This window comes from Macaca nemestrina, chromosome 7 (assembly GCF_043159975.1).
Source record: "Macaca nemestrina isolate mMacNem1 chromosome 7, mMacNem.hap1, whole genome shotgun sequence".
NCBI classification, from domain to species: domain Eukaryota; kingdom Metazoa; phylum Chordata; class Mammalia; order Primates; family Cercopithecidae; genus Macaca; species Macaca nemestrina.
The window spans coordinates 38,497,214-38,516,711 of NC_092131.1; the positions used below are offsets into that span (position 1 = coordinate 38,497,214).

A 19,498-nucleotide genomic window follows, 5' to 3' on the forward strand; every position below is an offset into this window, starting at 1 on the left:
TCAGGCTGAACTGGAATGCATTGGTGTGATCGTGGCTCAATGTAGCCTCAACCTCCTGGGCTCAAGTAATCTTACCACCTAAGCCTCCTGAGTAGCTGCAACTACAGGCATGCCCCATCGTGCCTGGGTAATTTTTTTTTTTTTTGTAGAGATGGGGTCTCACCACGTCTCCCAGGCTGGTCTTGAACTCCTGATCTCAAGTGATCCTTCCCCCTCAGCCTCTCAAAGTCCTGGGATTATAGGCATGAGCCATCACGCCTGGCCACATTTCCTTTACTTTTATTATCATTATTATTTTTGAGACAGGGTCTCACTTTGTCACCCAGGCTGGAGTACAGTGGCGTGACCTCGGCTCACTGTAGCCTCAACCTCCTGGGCTTAAGCATTCCTCCCGCCTCAGTCCCCCTAGTAGTGGGGACTACAGGTGCGCACCACTGTGCTCAGCTAATTTTTGTATTTTTTGTAGAGATGGGGTTTTGCCATGTTGCCCAGGCTGGTCTCAAACTCCTGAACTCAAAAGGATCTGCCCATCCTGGCCTCCCAAAGTGCTAGGATTACAGGTGAGTCACTGCAACTGGCCCTGCATTTCCTTTAGTTATGAATGTAGACAATAAACCATAAGCAGTATCAGCACTATCTTTACTGCCCAGTAGAAATCAGACTAATCAGGTTATTTTACGGTTGTAGATTATCTTTAAATTATCGTTTTCACTCATCACTACTTTAAGGACTTAGAGAACTGCTGCCACGCTGCATGACTACAGCTTTCCTGTCTGCAGATGCTCATGTGGCAGAGCTGGACAACGATCAAGTAGCTCTGCATCTAACAGCCACTCAGCCACCAAACAGCGACAGTCACAGGGCTCTCCCACTGGGACCAAGATATTTATGTCGCTTTCCAATATTTCCTACCTGCAAAATTCCCTGCTGACATATCTGAAAAAAGATGTCTACAAATCAATCCTTGGAGAAGTTTTATAACTCTCAAATTTATTTCTATCACCATGGGATCAATGTGTATCATGTATCAGAATCCTTTATTAATATAAATTGTACAAAAAATGTTGACCTAGCCAAAGATGAATTCATTGATCTTAAAACAAAATAGTAACTATGACTGGAGTTAAATTTGAAAAGTCTTGGGGAATTCTAGCTGTCCTTTAGAGAAGCTTATGATTCCTTAAAAAGCAAGCTACAAATGCATTTAGGTACATTTGTAAGAAAATACCTTTGTAAATCCAAGATTTTCTACACCAATAACCAACAAAACAAAAACTCAAAATCAACTAGATGTTTAACTTGACATACATGTTGCCTTGTTACAGACTACCTCATAATTTAATGTTCTTAAGCCAAGCATATTATTATGTAATAGCTAGCATACTAATGTCCTAGAAAATATAATTCAACTCTAACTTGTTTAGGATTTAAATGTATTATCTCATTCTTTAATGCACTGATAAAGATATACATTACTATATCACAAATTTGTTCTGTTGTTTTAGTAACTGTATTTCAACATAGGTGGTTTTCTCTGTGATCCTATGTACTATGTTTTACACATTTAAAAACAATATTCCAATAAAAGGTCCACAGTCTTTAGACTTCCTAAGGGCTCCATAGCAAAAAACTAAGTTAAGAACTTCTGCCCTAGACTCTCAACCAAATGTGGCAGCTTTAAGACAAGCAAAGTAATAAACCAATAAACACTTATTTGTGCCACATGCCACAACTCACTAGCTCTCCCCACTTAGTTAAATGTTCACTAGAACCCAAGGAAGACAAGAGTTTTAGCACTAAATACGGCCACTGATACAGACTAAAATATTTGATCATTTTTAACTTTCTAAACTGCAAATGTATTGCACTGCCCAGAAAGCCTTGGAGCCACTCACCGTCAGTAGGATGCACATGGGAGTTACCAATCTGGTCCACCAGCAACATGAAAACGAAGCCCAGTACGAGGGAAACACCAATATAGGCATGCAGCTGTGTGTGGTCGTGGCTGTGCTCATGTTCATGGACAACTGATTTTTCTGCTGCTTTGTCTGATGCAATCACATCATGTGTTTCACTTGCTTGGTGGTGTTTTCCTAGAGCAGAATAAACCATAAAGAGCAAATATGTTTTTCCCCTAAAAACATTTTCATGTAGGAGTTTCTATTCTTTGTATTTCAAGCTCTACTTACTTTACTGTAAAGACATCCACTTTCTATATTGTAATCCAGCCAATCATTAACTCCTTCAACTTAAAGTTCATGATGAAAAAATTCCCAAATGTCTTCTGCCTTTGGCATGCAGACCTTCTGACTGCCTATTATTCTCAAAACCTGGGAAGTGGAAGCAAATCACCATGCAAGAAAGCAATCATATTCCCAAAGGGACACCATCCCCAAATATTCCTCTGAGAAATTCACGCCAATCTCACCAGAAAATACACTGTTTTATTCTGATGAAAATAGGCAAATGAAGAGCAGTAACAATGAAAATAATTGCAATCAAATTCATCTAGTTTATACCTAGGTTGATATAAAAATTTCAAATAAGGAACAAATTGAGTAGAAAATTTTTAGCTTTATAAAATATCAGCAGACAATTGCCAGCAAGAAACCAAAAGGGCAGAGCAGTTTAAGAGGCACATCCTTCAGTCTAAATTCAGTTCTAGAAATATGGAGGCTGGGAGACTCTGAATTGCAGCAAATGATACTTGGCCAGTTGATAATCCCAGTTTACAGTAACATATTTGTCACTTAAAACATAATGCTTCAAGGCCAAAATGCTTACCTTTGCTATATTTCATGAATAGAGAATAACATACTAGATATTTATAATTTATAATCAGATTAAGCAGTTTAACCCTTTTTAAAAAAATTGAGACAAGGTCTCATCTTTCACCCAGGCTGGAGTGCAACAGTGGTGCAAATTATAGCTCACTGTACCCTCCACCTCCCGGGCTCAAGCAATTCTCCTACCTCAGCCTCCCAAGTAACTGGGAAACCACAGGCAAGTACCACCATAACCAGCTAATTTGAAAAATTTTTTGTAGAAATGGGGTCTCCCCATGTTGCCTAGGCTGGTCTTGAAATATGGGGCTCAGATGATCCTCCCACCTCGACCTCCCAAAGTGGTGGGATTACAAGTATGAGCCACTGTGCCCAGCCTAGAGACCCTCTCTCTTAAAAACAAAACAGGCCAGGTGCAATGGCTCATGCCTGTAATCGCAGCACTTTGGGAGGCCAAGGCAGGCAGATCACGAGGTCAGGAGATCAATGCCAACATGGTGAAACCCCATCTCTACTAAAAATACAAAAATTAGCTGGGCATGGTGGCACATGCCTATAATCCCAGCTACTCAGGAGGCTGAGGCAAAAGAATTGCTTGAACCAGGGAGTCGGAGGTTGCAGTGAGCCGAGATCGCGTCACTGCCCTCCAGCCTGGCAACAGAGCGAGACTCTGTCTCAAAAAAATAAAACAAACAAAACAAAACAAAACAGTTTCACAAAATAATATCCAACCTTACAACAGTTACAACGCACTCTCCTGTTTCTTTCTTTCTCTCTCTCTCTCTCTCTCTCTTTTTGAGACAGCGTATGGCCCTTTCACCCAGGCTAGACTACAGTAGTGCAATCTCAGCTCACAGTAACCTCCATTCCCTGGACTCAAGTCATCCTCCTGCCTCGGTCTCCTGAGAAGCTGGACTACAGATGTGAGCTACCAAATCCTGCTAATTTTTATATTGTTTTTGTGGAGATGGAGTTTTGCCATGTTGCCCAGGCTGGTCTCAAACTCCTGAGCTCGAGTGATCCGCCCACCTTGACCTCCCAAAGCGCTGGGATTACAGACTTAAGCCACCATGCCTGACACTATTCTTTTCTTTTTGAGACAGAGTCTCGCTCTATACCCAGGTCGGAGTGCAGTGGCATGATCTCAGCTCACTGCAATCCTGTGCCTCCAGGGTTCAAGTGGTTCTCATGCTTCAGCCTCCCGAGTAGCTGGGTTTACAGGTGTGCTACATGGTGAGTTCTTGCGAGATCTGATGGTTTTTAAGGGGCCCTTCCCCTCTTCACTCAGCACTTTTCCTTCCCACCACCTTGTGAAGAAGGTGCCTTGCTTTCCCTTGGCTTTCTGCCATGATTTTAAGTTTCCTGAGGCCTCCCCAGTCATGCTGAACTGTGAGCCAATTAAACCTCTTTAATGACCTTTATAAATTACCCAGACTTCAGGGCCTTTTGTGGTTGCATATGAATTTTTAGGATCGTTCTTTCTATTAAGGTTTATTTGGCTTACAGTTCTGCAGGCTGTCCAAGAGGCATGAATCTGAGGATCTCAGGAAGCTTCCAATCATTGCAGAAGGGGAAGAGGAGTCACATGTCACAAGACGAGAGAGGGGAGGGGTGCCATGCTCTTTTAAACAACTAGTTCTCCAGTTGAATTATAGAGAGAGAACTCATTAGCAAGGGGACACACCAGTATGTGCATGAGGGATCCACCCTCCTGACCCAAACACCTTGCGCCAGGCCCCGCCTCCAACACTGGGATCACGTTTCAACACGAGATGTGGAGGGGACAAATGCCCAAACCATAGCAAATGCCACTGGAATTATGATAGGGATTGCATTAAATCTGTAGATCACTTTGGGTAGCATGGATATTTTAACAATGTTAATTCTTTCAATTCATGAACACAGAATACCTTACTTATATCTTCTTCAATTTCTTTAATCAATGTTTTATAGTTTTCAGCACATAGATCTTTTACCTCCGTGGTTAAATTTATGCCCAAGTATTTTATTTTATTTTATTTTCTGATGCTATTTTGAATGAAATTGTTTTCATAGTTCCTTTTTCAAATAGTTCATTGTTAGTGTATAAAAATGCAACTGATACTTGTATGCTGATTTTGTATCCTGCAACTTCACTGCATTTGTTTATTAGTTCTAATAATTTTTTGATGGAGTCCTTAGGTATTTCTATGTATAAGATCATCTCATCTGAAAACAGAGACAACTCTACTTCTTCCTTTCCAATCTGAATGCCTTCTATCTTCTTTGTCTGCCTGATTGTTCTGGCTAGGGCCCCCTACATTTTATTTAAATGTAGAGTAAAGTGATAGACAAAGCCACAGATAATCATACCTCTATAAAGAATCTGACACATGGCATTCCTACAGAAGAGATAAAAATGAGTGAGATAATCTATATTGAGCCATGCCTGACAATAGCAGTTTTGACAATACATCACATTTATATTTTCATCTTTGACCCAATAGTCTACCTTCCTAAAAGCACCAATTCTAACAGTCCAAAGAATTTTGAGATGTTTTCAGATTTTGGCTCCACAGTAAACTGCTGCATTACCCAATAATCTTTGAAGTTCTTAAAACTTGTTTCTATAGTTTTTTTTTCACATGAAAGCTGATAATCATCTAATTCCAGTGATTTTAGAGCTATAATTACATATGAGTAAGAGGTTCCTTTTTACATTAATTAGTATTTAATAATGCTTATTAAAGCATCAGAGCACTTAGTTAACATGATATACTGAGTTCTGAAAACAATATATTATCATAATTATAAGGTCCACAGAAGAATGAAACCATAGGCTGTAGTAACATGTATACAAACTTCTTTCTTGAAGTATGAAGAAAAGTTGGTTTGGTCTACAATAAAGAAAGAGGGCGGCTGGGCGCGGTGGCTCATGCCTGTAATCCCAGCACTTTGGGCGGCCAAGGCAGGCAGATCACCTAAGGTCAGGCATTCAAGACCAGCCTGGCCAACATGGCAAAACCCTGTCTCTGCTAAAAATACAAAAATTAGTTATGCATGGTGGCAGGTGCCTGAAATCCCAGCTACTAGGGAGGTTGAGGCAGGAGAATCACTTCAACCCAGGAGGTGGAGGTTGCAGTGAGCCAAGGTGGTGTCACTGCACTCCAGTTTGGGTGACAAGAGCAAAACGCTGTCTAAAAAAAAAAAAAAAAAAGGAGTAAGGGAAGAGGGTAAGAAAAGAGAGAGTACAGCAGCAAAAACAAAATTACAATGATATGTCTAAACTCATCAGTATGAAGATGTAAAATATTTGGAGACAGCTTAGCTGAAAGGTAATATCATGGTTAGGTAGGTTACCTCACACATTTGTTTTGGGTTACTCTTCCCAGCACTTTGGGAGGTTGAGGTGGGTGGATCACGACATGAGGAGTTCAAGACCAGCCTGGCCAAGATGGTGAAACCCCATCTCTACTAAAAATACAAAAATTAGCCGGGCATGGTGGCAGGTGCCTATAATCCCAGCTATTCAGGAGGCTGAGGCAGAGAATTGCTTGAACCTGGGAGGTGGAGGGTGCAGTGAGCTGAGATCATGCCACTGCACTCCAGCCTGGGTGACAGAGTGAGCCTCTGTCTCAAAAAAACAACAAAAAATTTCTTTAACAGGGGTATTAACATTTTAAATTTTAAAAGGAATGTTGGAGACATCTGATGCTGGCCATGTTAGAGTAAGTGCATTTTGATGTCGATCACCCACTGATTACAACAAAAACTGAACAAAACACACCAAAAAACAGCTACTTCAGGACTACAAAACGTAAACAACAGCAAGTGAACGGAAAGCAGCAAAAAATTCTAGAGAGATCCTGTCCTTCTGGCCAGAGGACCAGGAAAAGAGGCTGCTAAGATGTAGTGAAGTACAGGAAAGTCTCCCCTTTTTTTCTTTACCTCCTCTTTTTCTGGGAGGCAGAGGTTGCAGCAAACCCAGTTGCAGAACTGCATGGTAGCAACAAAGGCAGTTAAAACCCCATCTTTCCAGCCAGAGCAAATAGAAAAAGGGACTCCAGTGGTCTGAAGTGTATAGGGGGAAACCTGGTTATGCTGTTCTGCCTTTTCTGCTCTTACTTTCCTTTGACAGAAGCCCAAGTTACACAGAACTATGTGGTGGCAACACATGCAGTGTTGCATGCAGCCACATATGCAACACATGCAGCCAAAACTCTAGAGAAACCTTGTCTTTCTTGACAGAAAAGGGGGTCTGTTTGCAAGAGAATGTGAAAGGAACACTGGAGAGGAAAGAGCTGAGGGAGGTGTTAATCCCATGTATAAATGGCACAAGTCCCAGGCTCACCCCTGAACTCAGTATACACAGGATATAGCCAAAGCAGCATTGTAAAGGCTTTGAAAACTCAGCTAAAATGAGAACCATCAGCAAAAAACAAAACAACAACAAAAAACAGAACTTTCAGACTGAATCTAAATAGGTTAACCTTCTGCTAAAACAAAAGAAACAAACATTCTTCAGAGATTTTGACAGGACTCAGATTCTCAAGTTATAATATTCAAAATGTCCAGCATACAACCAAATTTTATGACATACAAAGAAACAGAAAGTTCTGACCAATTACCAAGGGAAAAGACAATCAACCCAACCCACAGATCACTCAGATACTGGAACATTCAAAGACTTATTTAAGGCAGCTACTCTAACTATGTTCTCTAAGCTAAAGATAACATACTTTTTGAAAAATAATTTTTAAAAAATAGAGATAGGGTCTTGCTATGTTGCCCAGGCTGGTCTGGAAATCCTAGGCTCAAGTGATCCTCCCACCTGGGCTTCCCAAAGTGCTGGGATTATAGGCATGACCCGCTGTGCCTGGCCTAAAGGTAAAAAATCCTCAAATAAATGAATGTCCTCAGCAGAGAAACAGAAACTGTAAAAAGAAACCAACTGGAAATTTTAGAACTGAAAAATATAATATCTAAAGTAGTAAATTCACTGGATGGGATCAACAATAGATTGGAAATGGCCAGACACAGTGGCTCACGCCTATAATCCCAGAATTTTCAGAGGCCAAGGCACGTGGATCACCTGAGGTCAGGAGTACCAGACCAGCTTGGACAACATGGTGAAATCCCGTCTCTACTGAAAATGCAAAAATTAGCCAGGCGTGGTGGCACACCCCTGTAATCTCAGCCACTTGGGAGGCTGAGGCAGGAGCATTGCTTGAACTGGGGAGGCAGAGGTTGCAGCAAACCCAGATCACGCCACTGCATTCCAGACTGGGCAAAAGAGCAAAACCTTGTCTCAAAAAATAAATAAATAAATAAAATAAAAGAAAGAAAATAGTAGACTGCAAAGGACAGAGGAATGGATCAGAGAATCTGGCTACAATGGCAGAGGTAAGAAGTACAAATGAAGATCACATGGCTCACAAAGCCTAAAATATGTACTACTTGATGCTTTACAGAAAAAGTTTGCTAATCCCTGGTCTAAACACACCAATTAGAAGACAGAGGTTGTCAAACTAGAGTTTTTAAAAAAGATACAACTATATGCCATCTGTAAGAAGTCCACTTTAAATGAATGACACAGGCTAAAACTAAAAGGATAGAGCGGAAAGATACAACCATGGAAACACTGATCAAGAGAAAACTGAATGGTTATATTAAAATTAGATGAAGTAGACTTGAGAACAAGAAATATTATCAGGAATAAAGAGGGATATTACACAATGATTAAAAAGGCCAATTCACCATGGCATAGCACTCCTAAACATGTAGGTACCTAACCAAAGAGCTTCAACATACATAAAGCAAAAGCTAATAGAAATGAAGAGAAACAGAAAAATCCACGATCATATTTGAAGACTTCAATACTCCTGTCTTAGTAACAGATAGAAGCAGAAAATCAGTAAAGATATAGAAGACTAATATTATCAAACAACTTGACCTGAAATTTACAGAACAAGAGAATGTACATTCTTTTCAAGTGTACATGGAACATTCCACAAGATAAACCATATTCTGGACCATTAAAAAAGCATTTACAAATTTGTAAGTTTTCAAATCATACCAAGTATATTCTCTTGCCATAATAAAGTTAAACTCGAAATCAGTAACAGAATCAGGGGCAAAACAAAGCAACCAACCAAATTTTAAAAAAACACCACTCAAAAATTTGGAAATTAAATCACACAATTCTAAGTAACACATGGGTAAAAGAGGAAGTTGCATGAGAAATTAGAAAATATTTCAAACTAAATAAAGATAAAAATATAGCACACTAAAATTTTGAGATGCAAATAAAGCAGTGCTTAGAAAGAAATTTATAGCATTAAATTCTTTTTTCAGAGAGGATCTTGTTCTTTCACCCAGCCTAGAGTGCAGTGGCATAATCATGGCTCACTGCAGCCTCAACCTCCTGCTATGTGTGTCACTGAGGCCACCTAATTTTTTTGTAGTCATTGCGCTCACCTCATTTTTAAATTTTTTTTGTAAATAGAGGGTCTTGATATGTAGCTCAGGTTAATCTCAAACTCCTGGTCTGAAGTTATCCTCCTGCCTTAGCTTCCCAAATTACTGGGATTACAGGTGTGAGCCACGATGCCTAGCCTAAATTCTTAGAAAAGAACAGGCCAGGTGCGGTGGCTCACACCTGTAATCCCAGTACTCTGGGAGGCCGAGGCAGGTGGATCACCTGAGTTCAGAAGTTCAAGACCAACCTGACCAATATGGTGAAACCCTGTCTCCACTAAAAATACAAAAATTAGCCAGACGCGGTGGTGGGTGCCTGTAATCCCAGCTACTTGCAAGGCTGAGACAGGAGAATTGCTTGAACCCGGAAGATGGAGGTTGCAGTGAGCCAAGATCATACCACTGCACTCCAGTCTAGACAACAGAGCGAGACTCTGTTCCCCCCCCAAAAAAAAGAAAAAAAGAAAAGAATTACATGCAAGTAATCTCAGCACTTTGGGAGGCCAAGGTGGGAGGATTACTTGAGGTCAGGAGCTTGAGACCAGCCTGGCCAACATGAGAGAAAAAGGGAATCCATAAAAAACCTATATCTAACCTCATATTTAATGGTGAAAGACTGAATGAAAGTAAGGCAAGAATGCTCATTTTCATTCCTAATCAATCTCATAATGGATAGTCTAGTCAATGCAATAAGGAAGGTTACAAACAAACAAACAAACAAACAAACAAAAAGGCAGCTAGGAAAGGAAAAGGTTAAGCTGTCCCTATTCACAGATGACATGATTATTTATGTAGCAAATCCCAAGGAATCTACAAAAAAGCGCCTATACGAAATGAAATTTCTTATACTAGAACTTCCTATATACTAGAATACTAAACATTGAAAACATTATAAAAGTAATATTTACAATTACTAAAAACCTGAAATATTTAGGCATAAATCAATAAATGATCTGCCGATCTGTATGCTAAAATTACAACACTGATGAAATAAATCAAAGAAGATCTAAATAAACGGAGAGATATACAGGGCTCATGGACTGGAAAATACAATATTCTTAAGATGTCTATTCTCCCCCAAATTTATAGATTCAACTCAATTTCAGTTGGAATCCCAGCATGATTTATTCTATAGATATTTGACAAGCTGATTTTAAAATGTTTATCGAAAGGCAAAGAAGTTTATGGAAAGCCAAAACAATCTTGAAAAATAAGAACAAAGTGGGCTGGGTGGGGTGGCTCATGCCTATAACCCCAGCCAAGGTAGGAGGGTCGCTTGAGGCCAGGAGTTCAAGACCAGCCTGGGCAACAGAGTGAGGCTGTCTCTATGAAAAGTTTAAATAATTAGCCAGACATGGTGGCATGCACCCGTAGTCCTAGCTGCTGGAGAGGCTGAAGTGGGAGGATTGTTTGAGCACAGGAGTTCAAGGTTACAGTGAGCTATGATCATGCCACTGCACACTCCAGCCTGGGTGACAGAGTGAGACCCTGTCTCAAAAAAAAAAAAAAAAAAAAAGAAAACTAAGAACAAAGAAGGACTCCACTACTTGATTTCAAGATTCACTATAAAGCTACATCAAGACAACGTAGTGCCGGTAAAAGGTAAACATACAGACCAATAAAACAGAATAGAGAATCCAGAAATAGACCAACATGAATACAGTTAATTGATTTTTGACAAAAGTGCAAAGACAATTCAATAGAGAAGGGATTTTTTTTTCAACAAATGGTGTTGAACTACTGAACATCCACCCATATGCCAAAAAATGAACTTTCACCTGCATTCAAAATTATATCAAAATAAATCATAGAATTAAATGTAAAACTGAAAATCATAAAAGTTTTAGAAGAAAACGAAAGAGATAGTATCTTTGTGAATTTGGGCTCAGCAAAGAGTTTTAGATATGACACCAAAAGCAAAATCTCAAAAGAAGTAACTGATAAACTGAACTTCATCAGAATTAAAAACTGCTAAAAGTTACTGTTAAGAGAATGAAAAGATAAGCCACGAACTAGGAGAAAATATTTGTAGAACACATATCTGATAAAGGACTTGTATCTAGAATATATAAAGGATTCTCAAAACTCAATAATAAGAAAACTCAATTTTTAAAATGAACAAAATGTTTGATATCACCACAGAAGCTGTAACAATGGCAATTAAGCATATGAAAAGATGTTCAGCATCATCACAGGCAAATGCAAATTAAAACCACACTGAGATATCACTACGCTGCAATTAGAATGGCTAAAATAAAAAACTAAAACAAAACAGACAACACTAAGTGTTGACAAGGAAGGGGAGAACTGGAACTCTCACCTATTATTGATGAGAATGCAAAATATTACAGTCATTTAAGAAAGAGTTTGTCAGTTTCTTTATGAAATTAAACACATATTTGTCATGTGACCCAGCAATCCTACTTGTAAGTATTCTTTCGTCTTGCTCTGTTGCCAAGGCTGGAGTGCAGTGGCACAATCTCAGCTCACTGCAACCTCTGCCTCCCAGCCTCATGCAATCCTCCCACCTCAGTCTCCCAAGTAGCTGGGACTACAGGTGTGCAGCACCATGCGTGGCTAATTTTTTGTAAGGACAGGGTTTCACTATATTGCCCAGGCTGATGTTTGTAAGTATGCAAGAAGAATAAAAACCCATGTTCATACAAAAACCTGTACATTAATAGTTACTTTATTCATAGTCACCCAAACCAGGAACCACCCATATATATGTCTTCCAACTGGTGAAAGAATAGACAAATATGGTTCATGCAAACAACGAAATATTACTCAGAAAAAAAAGGTACAAACTATTGATACACAGAACAAGATACGGGGACTTCAAAAAGCTTGTGGAAAAATGGAATTAAAAGATTAAAAAATTTAAAACTACAAACTTTATTACTGAACATAAGCTCTATCAAGTGTGAGACACTTTTGTAAGTGATGATGATACCAGCTATTTAGTTCACCGCTAAATAACTGAGGGTCCTGGAAATTTAACCATGTCAATGTAATCTTTTTTACATTATTAACTGAAGAAAAATGGGTACCCTTTATAGATTTTAAGATTAGGAAACAAAAAGAAGTCGGAAGGAGCCAACTTAGGACTATAAAGAGGGTGCCCAAAAGTTTCCTGTTGAAAATCTCACAAAATTGCCCTTGTCTGATGAGAGCAATGAGCAGGAACATTGTCGTAGTGAAGGACTCTCTGATCAAGCATTCCTGGGCATTCTTCTGCTAACGCTTTGGCTAACTTTTTAAAAACACTCTTATAATACGCAGTGTCATTGGCACTCTAGAAAACCAACAAGTAAAATGCCTTGCACGTCCCCAAATACTGTTGCCAGTGACCTTTGCTCTTAACCGATCCACTTTTGCTTTCACTGACCACTTCCACTTCTCAGTGGCCATTGCTTTGAATGTGGTTTGCCTTCAGGATCGTACTGGTAAAGCCACGTTTCATCTTCTGCTACAATTCTTCGAAAAAAATGCTCCAGGATCTTGATCCCACTTGGGTCCCATTTCCATTCAAAGCTCTGCTCTTGTCTACAGCTGATCTGGCCACAACCGTTTTGGCATCTACTGAGTGAGAAGTTTGTTCAATGTAAAATTTTCAGGCAGAATTGTGTAAGCTGAACCAATTTACAGGGCTATGGGGCTGGCTAATTTTTGTGCTGTTAATTGTTGGTCTTCTTTAGTTAAGGCATGAACAAAATTAATTTTTTCTTTGAAAATAGGTGTAGGCCGGGCGTGGTGGCTCAAGCCTGTAATCCCAGCACTTTGGGAGGCTGAGGTGGGCGGATCACGAGGTCAGGAGCTCGAGACCATCCTAGCTAACACAGTGAAACCCTGTCTCTACTAAAAAATACAAAAAACTAGCCAGGCGAGGTGGTGGGCGCCTGTAGTCCCAGCTACTTGAGAGGCTGAGGCAGAAGAATGGTGTAAACCCAGGAGGCGGAGCTTGCAGTGAGCCGAGATCCGGCCACTGCACTCTAGCCTGGGCGATAGAGCAAGACTCCGTCTCAAAAAAAAAAAGAAAATAGGTGTGGATGGTCTGCTGCTGCAGGCTTCATCTTCAACATCATCTTGTCCCTTCTTAAAACAAGTTAGCCATTTGTAAACTGCTGAATTCTTTGGGGCACTGTCCCCATAAACCTTTTTTTTTTTTGAGACAGAATCTTGCTCTGTCGCCAGGATGGAGTGCAGTGACGTGATCTCGGCTCACTGCAACCTCCGCTTCGCGGGTTCAAGCGATTCTCCTGCCTCAGCCTCCCAAGTAGCTGGGATTACAGACATGCGCCAGCACGCCCAGCTAATTTTTGTCTTTTTAGTAGAGATGGGGTTTCACCATATTGGCCAGGATGGTCTCGATCTCTTGACCTCGTGATCCACCCACCTTGACACCCAAAGTGCTGGGATTATGGGCGTGAGCCACCGCACTCGGTCCCCATAAACTTTTTGTAAACCATCAGTGATTTTACCATTCTTACACCCAACCTTCCCCATAAATTTGATGTTTGTTCTTGTTTCAATCTGAGCAGAATCCATGTTGCTCTGATATGGGCTCTTTTCAAACTGCTGCCTTAACCTTCTTAGTGTAAGTAGATCCTGTTCAGACATGTTATAAAAAGTTAGCGCAAGCTTATTTTAGTGCAAAAAAGTTTTTTGAAATCCATGCATAGTTTTTCCATAATACACATTTTCCCTTCATATACTGACCCTCAAATGCATTATGCAAAGAAGCCAGACCCAAAGGTTACATGATTCCATTTATGACATTCTGAAAAGGCAAAACTATATAGACAGAGATCAGTGGTTGCCAGGGGTTGGGAGTGGAGAAAAGATTTTATTACAAATGGACAGCACAAGCATATTTTTTGGGGTGACAAAACTATTCTGTATCTTGATTGCAGTGGTGATAACATCACTCTCTATGCATCTGTCAAAACTTGTAGATGTGTACACCAAAAGAGTGAATATAAAATATATAAATGAAAATATTTTTTAAAAAATTTAAATGACTTAGGGCTAGAAATTAATCTATGATGAAAGGTTAAAGAGAATGTTTATTTTCAGAAAAGACCTACAAAGCACTTTGTAATCTGTTTTCAAATGACACCATAAAATTATTCTGGCTGGGTACAGTGGCTCACACCTGTAATCCCAGCACTTTGGAAGGCTGAGGTGGGCGGATCACTCGAGCCCAGGGGTTCGAGACCAGCCTGGGCAATATAGTGAAATCCTGTCTCTATTAAAATATCTGAAAACTACCTGGGTGTGGTGTCATGCACCTGCAGTCCCAGCTACTTGGGAGGCTGAGGTAGGAGGGTCACCTGAGCCTGGGGAAGTCAGGGCTGCAGTGATCACACCACTGCACTCCAGCGTGGAAGACAGAGTGAGCCCCTGTCTGGAAAAAAAAAAAAATTATTTTGGGTCAAAAATCAGGAAAACTGAAAATAAGGGAATGCAACCTATGGTGTTATTTTATGTGTGTGTGTACCTATGTGTATATATGTAAACACATGTATACAAAGTATATATAAGTATATACACTACACACACATATACATATACATACACACACACAAATGTATGTGTATATATTGGTTTTTGTCCACAGTTCCTGGTTCATAACTTACATAGCCCTTGTTGCAGTCTTTTGTTATACTGTTGGGTGTGTTAGGCCTCAAGACCAGGCTTCCGACCTTCTCCTGCCCTCTTTTCACCTGCCCCAAGGCAGGACTTGGGGTCTTAAGCTCCCATGAGAGGGTACGATCCTAAACCCTGACGGGAGGAATGCTAACATCTTGAAGTTTCCATAAAAACCCAAGAGGACAGGGTTTAGGGAACTTCTGGCTAGCTGAACACATATCAGGGCTGACAGAAAGGTGAAGAACTCATCCATGTGCCAGGAGGGTGGTGCACCCCAACTCCACAGGGTCAGAAGCTCTAGCACCCAGGACCCTTCCATACCTTAGTCTTTGTATTTCTTCATCTGGCTGTTTGGCTGTTTATCTGTATCCTTTAAAATATCATTCTTAGTAAACTGGTAAACGTAAGTGTTTCTCTGAGTTCTGTGACCCACTCTCACAAATTAACCCAAAGACGGGGTTGTGGGAACCCTAACTTTAAGCCAGTTGGTCAGTTCCAGAGGCCCAGGCTTGCAATTGATGGGTGAAGAAGGGAGCGGTCTTGGGGACTGAGTCCTCTATCTGTGGGATCTGACACTGCCTCCAGGTAGACAGCATCAGAATTAAATTAAATTGGAGGACACCTGGCTGGTGTCCACTGCCTGGTAGTGGGGAGATATCTCACGCATCTGGTCACAGAAGTTTTCTTCTGTGTTTATGATTGTTGTCATGTGAGAGCAGAGGGAAAATATGGTTAGAGAGAGTTTTTCTCTACATACAACCTAACACATGGTAGATAATTTTAGTCTTAAACTACACCTGGGGTGGGTGTGGTGGCTCACACCTGTAATCCCAGAACTTTGGGAGACCAATGTGAGAGGACCGCTTGAGTCCTGGAATTGGTGACCAGCCTAGGCAACAGAGGGAGACTCTATTGCTCCAAAAAAAATTAAACATTAGCCAGGCATAGCAGTGTGTGTCTATAGACCCAGCTACAGAGGCAGGAGGATAGCTTAAACCCAAGAGATTTGAGCTGTGATCGCAAAACTGGACTATAGCCTAGGCGACAAAGTGAGACCCTGTCTCAAAACAAACAAATAAAAAAAACCCAAAAAACCCCCAACTATATCTGAAACATAGTTTGTAAATTATATCTCAAATTGATATTAAAAATAACACAAAGAAACTATACTTGAAGCACTTCTTTCCTCTACTCCAGTGTTTCTAAAACTTGTTTCATAAGAATTGCAGACAACTTGTTAAAAATAGATATTACCTTTGTGAGGCCAAGGAGGGCGGATCACCAGGTCAGGAGATTGAGACCATCCTGGCCAACATGGTGAAATCCTGTCTCTACTAAAAATTCCAAATAATTAGCTGGGTGTGGTGGCGGACGCCTGTAGTCCCAGCTACTCAGGAGGCTGAGGCAGGAGAATGGTGTGAACCCGGGAGGCGGAGCTTGCAGTGAGCCGAGATTGCACCACTGCACTCCAGCCTGGTTGACAGAGCGAGACTCTGTCTCAAAAAAAAAAAAAAAAAAGATATTCCCAGGATCCTTCCAGGAGATTAAGGAACCTAGGCTGGAAGTCAGGAAATTATACTTTTAAAATATACCTCTTCCTCAAGGAATTTTCATTATCAGACAACTTTAGAAAACAAAGTTCCATTCATAAAAGGACAAATACTAGGATAGTGATTTCTATAGTGGAATCATATCCCAGAAAAATTCAAGATGACCCACTAGAATATGAAAGAAAATATTGTTCTTCTATGTATATTTACTTTAAATCTCAGGCCTCAAAAACGTTCCTATTTTAGGAGTGTATTTTATAATGTACACATTAAATCAGTGCAACAGTGCATGTAAATCATTCCCCACTCCCCCTGTAGGATGTGTGACCATAAAAAAGCAGAGACCACTGCTGTAAGGTAGAGACCACTGATTTATTATTGTTCCCCAATACAGCTGACCACTCCTCAGCCCCATCCTATCTTGCAACACTTCTGCAATCCTCATTTATATCTGCCAAAACTCTTTGTCTATCAAACCCCGGCCTAAAAGCATCATCATTCTGGATGAAGGACACAGTTCTCTTCCTCTACCAAGATGTGAAAAAGTATTTATTATATTGTATCTAGTAAGAAATTTGGAAGTGCCTACCTCTTTATACTATTCTTAACATCCGGTAGACTTGGTGCTTGAGGATTCAGTTCAAGGATTTAACAGCTGTGGTGTCAATCCTTCACAGGAAACTGTGAAGTTTCATGACATGTAGTAATCAGATTTTGCTAAGTCACAAATGTGAATCAAGTATGCTTTTCAGCTGTGTGAAGGACCAAATTACTTTGCTGGTGAGTGAACCAAGCTGACCACCAAGCATTTACTCTCACACAGCCCTACCGTTCCCTCTGCTTGTTGCTATTAAGGTCAGGAAAGGCCTCTTTAATTTTTCAGTTATCCGTTACTGCATGGGTCCTCACCAATTATCTATAAAGTTTACTGTAAAGGGTTCTTAAATTTAAATATTTATATCTATATATTTTTAAATTAGCAAAAATGCAGCCACTATCATGTGGGATTTGGGAAGTGTTTGAGTAAGCATTAAAAAAGAACTGTCATAACTTAAAATGACTCATATTCATGCACTATGGCAAATAAACATTAAGTGGTATTCATGATTTGGGGCATTCAGTTCACAAACTGCTAAGGATGTGTTCAATATCAAAGATATCAAGATATCTCTCAACAATTCTTCTCAAGGTAGAACTCTATGGTAAACATGAACTGTGCTCAGAAAACTAAGCCTCATCCTGCTAATCCTCCAAGTCAATAACATATCTCAAATAAGGTTCTTCTCTTTCTCACCCTCAAGAATATCTTCATAAAGGGCATGTACTCCTTCAGGCACAATGACCGCCAGAGCAGTTCCACAGAGAAGGCCAGCACCCAGAACAGTCACCAGCTTCAGTCGTTCCTGGGGAGAAAACAAATCATTGCGAACTTTGATTAATGAATGGGGAAAAGTTTCTGAAGTATCTGTAATCAAGACTGTGAGCTGCTCATTTGTGAGACCAACATCTACAATAGACGGTGAGGCTAAAAAATGATCAATTTCATGAGTAATGCCAATTAAAACAAAGAGATGAATTTTTTTTTTTTTTTGAGACAGAGTTTTGCTCTGTTGCCCAGGCTTGAGCACAGTGGTGTGGTCTCAGCTCACTGCAGCCTTTGTCTCCCAGGTTCCAGCAATTATCCTGCCTCAGCCTCCCGAGCAGCTGGGATTACAGGCGTGCACCACTACATCCAGCTAATTTTTGTATTTTCAGTAGAGACGGGGTTTCACCATGTTGGCCAGGCTGGTCTCCAACTCCTGACCTCAGGTGATCCGCCTGCTTTGGTCTCCCAGAGTGCTGGGATTACAAGCGTGAGCCATTGTGCCCGACTGAGATGAAATTTTTTAAATGACCAGGTTAACAATGATTTGGGAAAATGTCTACTATCCATGATAGGGAGAATGAATACACTTTAATATTGGAAGGAATGTGAATTGCTACAACTTTTGGAGACCAAAATTTGGCATTTAGATTTAAAGCCTCAAAAATGTGAACTCTTTGATCCAGAAATTTTACTTCTAGAAATTCACCCTAAGAAAGAATCGTGTAAAGATGACCACTGTGCTTATTACTAATGCAAATCTGAAAATAAATGTCCAATAAAGGAGACTGGCTAAATAAACTATAAATTTCATCAAGAGTACCACACCACTCAGCCATTAAAAATTAAGAAATAAATATGTTAATAGATATAGGAAGTCATGATATGCTGCTATGAGGAAAAGGCTGATGGCAATCAGTATGTATTGATAATCTCATATTTATAAAAAATATATACGTAAGTAGAACAAATTACATTAAACATTAACAATTTTTTACTTAAAATTTATAATTTGCAATATATAAATACATAACTTATAAAACATAATTTATCTACAATAAACATGTATTACTCATACAATGAAAAAAATGTATTTAGATATCAATGCTAAAATTCTTCTGTGGTTTTAATCCAACTTAATCCCAATTGTTGTCTTTTTACCCAAGTTTGAGAGACTCCGTCTTGTCATACAAAAAGATTAGGTTTCAAAGTTTCTTGAAGCAGCAGTATACCCTAATATGACTTCCTGGGATCTTAGAAGTATGAAAAATGATCTTAAAAACTACAACTAGGTGGGTGGATCACCTGAGGTCAGGAGTTCAAGACCAGCCTGGCCAACACGGTGAAACCCCGTCTCTACAAAAATACAAAAATTAGCCAGGCATGGTGGTGTGTGCCTGTAATCCCAGCTACTTGGGAGTCTGAGACCGGAGAATCACTTGAACCCAGAAGGTGAAGGTCGCAGTAAGCAGAGATTGTGCCACTGCACTCCAGCTTGGGTGACAGAGCAAGACTCCATCTCAAAACAAAACAAAACAAAAACACCTGAGAAGAGAGCCAGGCACGGTGGTGTGCACCTGTAGTCTCAGCTGCTCGGGTGGTGGAAGCAGAGGATCATTTAAACCCAGGAGTTCAAGGCTATAGTGTGCTATAACCACATCTGCTACAATCACTGCACTCCAGGCTGGGCAACA

The 19,498-nt window shown here is 40.1% G+C and overlaps 1 protein-coding gene across 6 annotated transcripts in view; it reads right to left on the bottom strand.

Moving 5' to 3' along the window:
* Positions 1-19,498, bottom strand: part of LOC105472897 (solute carrier family 39 member 9) — a 63,443-nt gene that overhangs the window by 19,514 nt on the left and 24,431 nt on the right. For 3 of the 6 annotated variants that reach the window (XM_011726477.3, XM_011726475.2, XM_071099971.1), the window contains exons 2-3: positions 17,736-17,844; positions 1,896-2,093 (exon numbers count right to left, since the gene is read on the bottom strand). In XM_011726477.3, the coding sequence (XP_011724779.3) occupies positions 1,896-1,944 (49 nt within the window). In that variant the 5' untranslated portion in view covers positions 1,945-2,093; positions 17,736-17,844. Of the gene's footprint in view, positions 1-1,895; positions 2,094-2,189; positions 2,331-17,735; positions 17,845-19,498 lie in introns of all 6 variants that reach the window. The other 3 variants (XM_071099973.1, XM_071099972.1, XM_011726476.3) reach the window with 2 other exon arrangements.